This window comes from Herpailurus yagouaroundi, unplaced genomic scaffold (assembly GCF_014898765.1).
Source record: "Herpailurus yagouaroundi ecotype Mexico unplaced genomic scaffold, PumYag 216, whole genome shotgun sequence".
Classification (NCBI taxonomy): Eukaryota; Metazoa; Chordata; class Mammalia; order Carnivora; family Felidae; genus Herpailurus; species Herpailurus yagouaroundi.
Window position 1 is genome coordinate 1,110,265 of NW_024412447.1, and position 6,000 is coordinate 1,116,264.

The following is a 6,000-nucleotide window of genomic DNA, read 5'->3' on the forward strand; positions in this document are numbered from 1 at the left end:
GCAGGGCAGGCAAGAAACCAGGTGCCAGCAAGCCCAGGGCAGAGCAGGGTCTGGTGCGGTCAGCCACTGGGTGCTGACTACAGACCAGACCAGACCAGTCCCCTGCTTTGGGAGCGTCGGCTCACTTGATCCCAACAAGATTCTGACACGGGCGCCCGTCCTCTCGCTTTGCAGAGGAGGAAAACGAGGCACCGAGACGTACAGTCACCTGCGCCCGGCCACAGCGCTAGGCAGCCCGGCTCCGGCCTGTGCTGCCGCCCGCCCCCGGCCAGCGAGATCCTCGGCTGCTTCTCTGCAGCCTCGGGTGTGCCCCGAGAGGGAGTCCGCCTCCCGGAGGCGGTCGCAGCCGGCCCATCCGCCCAGGGACACCGTTCCAGACCCCACGCCCGGGAACCCGGGCCGCAGGCAGAAGCCCACACCTGAGGGCTTGGCCGCCGCGCTGGGCCTGCGGACCGTCGCGGGCTTGGCCCGGTTCATTCTGTCCCCCTCCCCGCGCTGCTCCTCGCCGCCGCGGTGTCACCCGAGGAGAAGGCCGGCGCCGATCCGCCGTCCCCTCGCTCGCTCATTCATTCATTCGCGCCCGGGCCGTCCGGGGCTGGGGCCTGCGGGCGAAGGGGCCGCGGCCCCGCAGGGCGGAGCGACTCGGGGGCCGCGCGGGCCCCGCCTCGGATCCGCCGGGGAGGGATCGGTACCGCCGGCAGCCGCGGCCCGGCCCACACGCCACCCGCCCAGCGAACCGCCCGGGCGCCCCAGCCACGGCCGTCCCGGAAGCGGAAGCCACCCTTGCCACCCTCGGCACCACGACTTCCAGAACAACCGGAAGCAAAACAGCACGGGTTGGGCGGGAGGCGCCTGCGCGGTGCTTGCAGCGCCCTCTGGCGGCGGGAGGCCGGCCGAACCTCGCTGCCGCCGACCTGAGTGGCACGTGCCCTCTGCAGGTGAGGGTGACGCGGTTCAGGGAGGGGGTCGCGGGGACTCGGAACCAGAGGTGCTGCACCTTCAGGGTCCTGCCCTCCCGTTTGGCTGTCAGAGGCCAGGTTTCTGGGATGCCCGCGTTGGGGCGAAGAGGGAGCCCAGGGCTGCGAATGGGCACGTCTGCAGCGGGGATCCCAGCCTCAGTTTCCCCGCCCGCACAGTGGGGCTCTGCTGCCTCTCCCAGGCCTTTTGATGGCAGAGGACGTGTCCACCCTCCCGGAGTGAGGCTCCATGGCGACGAAACCCCACGCCCCCCACTCCTATCAGGGGTCACCGTGCGGTCCTCGGGTCTCCGGACGCAGCCCCACCCTGCACCACGAACGAACGAGGCCGGAGCGACTGCCCGGCCCACAGTCTCACTGGCCAGCCAGGTGCCTTCCAATGTAGAGTGGGCGGCCTGGCGTGAAGGGACAGGCCGTGGGAACCCCGAGCGAGGCACTCCTACCGGGCCTGAGTTTTGGCAAAGCAGGGGTCTGCAGTTAAGGGACCTTCCTCAGTGGCGGCTGCAGGTAGGGAAGGGCCGAGCCTCAGGGGAGGAGGAGGCAGTGGGGCCCAGGTGAAGACCTGCAAAGGGCGGTCAGTCAGTGTGGACGTGTAGCCAGCTGTGTCCGCAGGCGGGCAGTGACCGGACGGGGGAGACGGGCCCACCCTCGTGACGGTCACGTTCACAGGAATGGCTGTGGGTGCCCACGTGTGTCTCAGAGGGACACAGGAGGGCTCACCACTGCAAGCCGTTTAGCGAATGCTCTAAAGCAGGGGGCAGGGGCCTTGCTGGCCCCACCGGGGGTCCCTCTGTCAGCGGTGGCTGGTAGAACCGGTGGGCACAGCAGGCACGAGCGAGGATCCTTTGTCACGGGGGGGGGGGGGGTGGCAGAGGGAAGGCTGGGAGCCCAGAGCCGTGCCCCCTGGCGTGGCCAGTGGGGGCCCTTCTGCCATGGGAGGGAGGCAGCAGTGGGGTCACCTTGCCAAGGGCAGTGGAGGGTGTAACTCAGAAAGCCCATGGGAGGTGCCCGGTGCCCCGTAGCGCCCCCCCCCCCCCAAAGAGGCGCCACGCTCCCTGCCGTGGTCGTTGTCCTTACTCAGAACCACGGGCCCCTGGAAGCGGCCGGCAGGTCCCGGGAGCTTGGCAGCCCAGGCCCTGCCCTCAGCAGGGGAAGGCTCTAAGGTCCAGGGCTGGAGGGTGGAGCCCTGGTCCTGGGATTGGTGCCGTTATAAGAAGCGCCCGGAGCTGGGAGACTTTTCCCCCACTCCTTCCCCAGCCCCCCAAGATGAGGACCCGACAAGGCGCTGTCTGCAAGCCGGGAGGCGGGCTCCCACCAGACACCAGGGCTGCGGCACCCGGATCTTGGACTCCCGGCCTCCAGAACCATGATGAGGAAATGTTTGCTCTTTGGCCCCCACCTGGTACCACGCCGTAGCCACCGCAGCCGAGACCCCGTCCGAAGCCCTCCTTCTGCCCACAGCAGGAGCGCACCTGCTTTTCTGGGGTGGGAGAGGGACGTGGGCCCTCATTCCAGCAGGTGGCCGTGACTCACAGTGCAGAGGCCGCCGGAGGCCTGGCGGTGTGCCAGCCACACCTGCCCGCAGCCCCCCACGTTCAGTCCCTGCCCTGCGGGAACGCCAGGACCCCGGGCCGGCGCCCTGTGCGTGGGCTGGGAGGACGGGGTCACCGCCTGGTCCTCGGTCCTCAGCGTGGGCACGGAGTAGGGCTCAGAGCGGAAGGGTGGCCGCTGCACCCGGCGAGGACAGACACCAACAAGCGCTGGCCAAGATGTGGCCCGGCGGCAGAAGGGGCCGGGCTGCCATGGGGCCCTTCCAGAGTGCTCCCGAGCGAGCACCCCAGAGAACGGGAAATGTGCAGATAAACGCCTTGCACACCCGTGTTCCCGGCGACACTGTTCACAGCAGGCAGAAGGTAGAAACAAACGTCCAGGAACAGATGAACGGATAAACAGAAAGTGGTCTGTCCCCATGGTGGAATACTACTCAGCCATAAAAAGGAAGGAAGCACGATCCACGGCACAAAGAAGCTCAAAAACATGCACGTAAGACCACACGTTGTCTGGTTCCGTTGATAATGAAAAGCCCAGGACAGGCAAATCCCCAGAGATGGAAGGAAGATTAGCAGGCGCTGGGGGTGGGGAGGGCAGTGGGGGGGGGGGGGTGCTGCTGAGCGGGCACAGGGTTTCTCTCCAGGTGATAGAAACGCCTGGAATTTGAGGATGGCTCTGGATGCACAACGCGTGAAAACACCAAAAGCCTCCAAATCATACACTTCAAAATGGTAAATGTTACGGTTTGTAGCCCAATACGGTTATCGAGAAGAGAGCCAGGAAAAACTTATTTTTCTCCAACCTCACTGATGTATAATTGGCAAAATTTGTGGGTGTTTAAGGTACGACGTGCGACGTTTGATATATGTACGCTTTGCGAAGCGATTATTACAATCCAGCTGATTAGCGTTCCCTTGTTCTCACACAGTTACATAGTTTTGGAGGGCAGTGAGGTTTTGAAACAAAGTTGTCTGAGACGCCAGCCTCTGTGCCCGCTCTGGAGCCTGCCGTGCCCGCCTCCCTCCCGGTCGCTGGGATGGCGGCTCCTGGAACCCGCCCGCCGCTCCTGCTGAGCTCCAAGCTGTGACTCAGCCACTGTGCCACCTGACGGGGGTGGGGGGGGGGTGTGCAGAGACAGACCACTGCTGCTGCCCTGCCCAGAGTGTAGACCCTCGAGCAAGGTGGTGACCGTTGTTCTTTTAAGCCCCTGAAGCCTAAATAAAATTTGAGGGCCGCCCGGGTGGCTCATTCAGTAAGTGTCCAACTTGGGTTCAGCACACATGATGATCTCCCGATTCGTGGGTTCAAGCCCCACATCGGGCTCTGCACTGATGGCACAGAGCCTGCCTGGGATTCTCTGTCTCCCTCTGCCCTGCCTTCGCTTGCATGCTCTGTCTCTCTCTCTCTCTCTCTCTCTCTCTCTCTCAAAATAAATAAACAACAAAAAAGGAATCCTTTAAAACAAGTCGGGGGACGTGTTGTCAGAATTTGCAAGAATAGTACCGAGTACTAGACAGCCTTCATCCTGAATCCCTGAACATTGCTCTATCTCTTTCTCTCCATCCATTCATAATTTTTTCCTGAACCATTTAAGAATGAGTAGCAGAAGATTCCTCTTCACCCGTAAACGCTTGAGTGTGTATTTCCTGAAAACAAGGAATTGTTTTATGCAATAACCACGCTATTGTCAACATCAAGACGTTAACATCAAAGCAATGCTTTTCGTTAATCTACGGCTTTGTCAAGCCCCCATCCACTGTTCCAGCAATATCTTTAGGGCACAGACAATCCAAGATTCTGCATTGCATTCCATGGCCCTATCCCCCCACCCCCACCCCCACCCCCATTCCCACCCTTGTAGCCTTTCTTCTGGAATACTCCCTGAGCTCTCCTGGGTAATTCACGACATTGGCTTTTTTCTTTCTTTCTTTCTTTCTTTTAATTTTAGAGTGAGAGAGAGAGAGAGAGAGTGAGCTGGGAAGGAAGGCAGAGAGAGAGAGAGAGAGAAAATCCCAATCAGGCTCAATGCTCAGTGCAGAGCCCAACATAGGACTCGATCCCACCACCCTGGGATCGTGACCTAAGCAGAAATCAAGAGTCAGACACTCAACTGACCGAACCACCCAGGTGCCCCGACATTGACATTTTGGAAGGGTCCAGGCCTGTTACTGTGTAGAATTCCCCCCAATTCGGGCTTGTCTGCTGGTTCACAATTAGGCTCAGGTTACACATTTCTGGCAGGGATAGTGCAGAGACGCTAACTTCTTCTCCATTGGTAGTCACGTGGCCTTAAGTGTACCTTATCTCACTCCTGGCAATAACTTGATTACTTGGTTCGAGGGGTGTCTGCTGGATTTCTCCCGTCTTTCACCCTCCAAACGTCCAGCCACTCAGTTTCAGCTTCCCTGCTGACCTGTGCCCGACGCCGTCACGATGACCACAGTTGGCGGGAGGCGCTTTTGTGCTTGTCTCGTCCTCCCGCGTCCTCGTCCTGTGTCGGGGAGAGCTGCCCTCCCCTCCCCTCCCCCCCACCCCCGCCCCCAGCGCTGGCCCATGACCTTCCCCTGAGGATGGGCTCGAGGATTCCTCATCCAGCAGATTCGATCCTTCAGTGTCATTATTTATCGCAGGCACAACACACTCCAGATCTGGACAGTGGGGTCCCGCGAGGCTGGCTTGTCGTCTTCTGACGCGACTCCATCGTGAGCGAAGCTTGTCCTTACTTTTCGAAGCCACCGAGCGTGGAGGTTGTTTGGTACAGACGGCTGGGCTGGGCGGGTGGGAGGAGAGACGGAGGGGAGGCAGGTCACGGGAGAGGGGCAGGCACCGGGCGAGCCCCGGGCAGGGGGCTGGGGCTGAGCGTCTGCTCCCACCGCAGCCAACACAGGTGCCTCCCTGAGACGCACTGTGTCGCGTCCCGGGGCTGCCGTGACTGAGGCCCAAACCGCGGGGGATTATTCTCTGCAGGTGTGGGGGGCCGAGTTGGAGGTCAAGGTGTCAGGGCCACGCTCCCCCTCCGGCTCCGGGGGAGGGTCCTTCCGCGTCCCTCCAGCTCCCGGCGGCAGCTGCCGCTCGTCGCTCGCTCAGGGAGGAGCTGGCATCCCCGGCCCTTGCCGCCTCTTTCCGTGGCCTCTGCGTCCGTGTCTCCCCTGTCCTGTCAGTGGCTGAGGGCCGCCCTGATCCAGGGTGATCTCAGACCCTTACCTGACTCAGACCGTCAAAGACCACTTCCAAATGTGGCCCGACAGTGTGGGGCCACCGCCCGGGGAGCGTGGGCGTGTGTCCCTGGCTGCCACCTGCCGGCGCCTCGTGGGGCTCTGCTCTCTGGACTCTGCTCTTGCTGTTTCCCACATCAGGAGCCTCCACTCCCACGTCAGGAGCCCCCCCACATCAGGAGCCCCCCACTCCCACGTCAGGAGCCCCCCCCACATCAGAGCCCCTCCCTGCAGTCCCACGTCAGGAGCCCCCCACT

General features: G+C 62.4%; 1 protein-coding gene across 2 annotated transcripts in view; it reads right to left on the bottom strand.

The window, feature by feature from the left end:
- The window catches only part of INTS1 (integrator complex subunit 1), a 29,641-nt gene extending 28,947 nt beyond the window's left edge, over positions 1-694 (bottom strand). For both annotated transcript variants that reach the window (XM_040455701.1, XM_040455700.1), the window contains exon 1: positions 420-694. In XM_040455701.1, the coding sequence (XP_040311635.1) occupies positions 420-477 (58 nt within the window). In that variant the 5' untranslated portion in view covers positions 478-694. The remainder of the gene's footprint in view (positions 1-419) is intronic.
- Between the last annotated feature and the right edge of the window lie 5,306 nt (positions 695-6,000).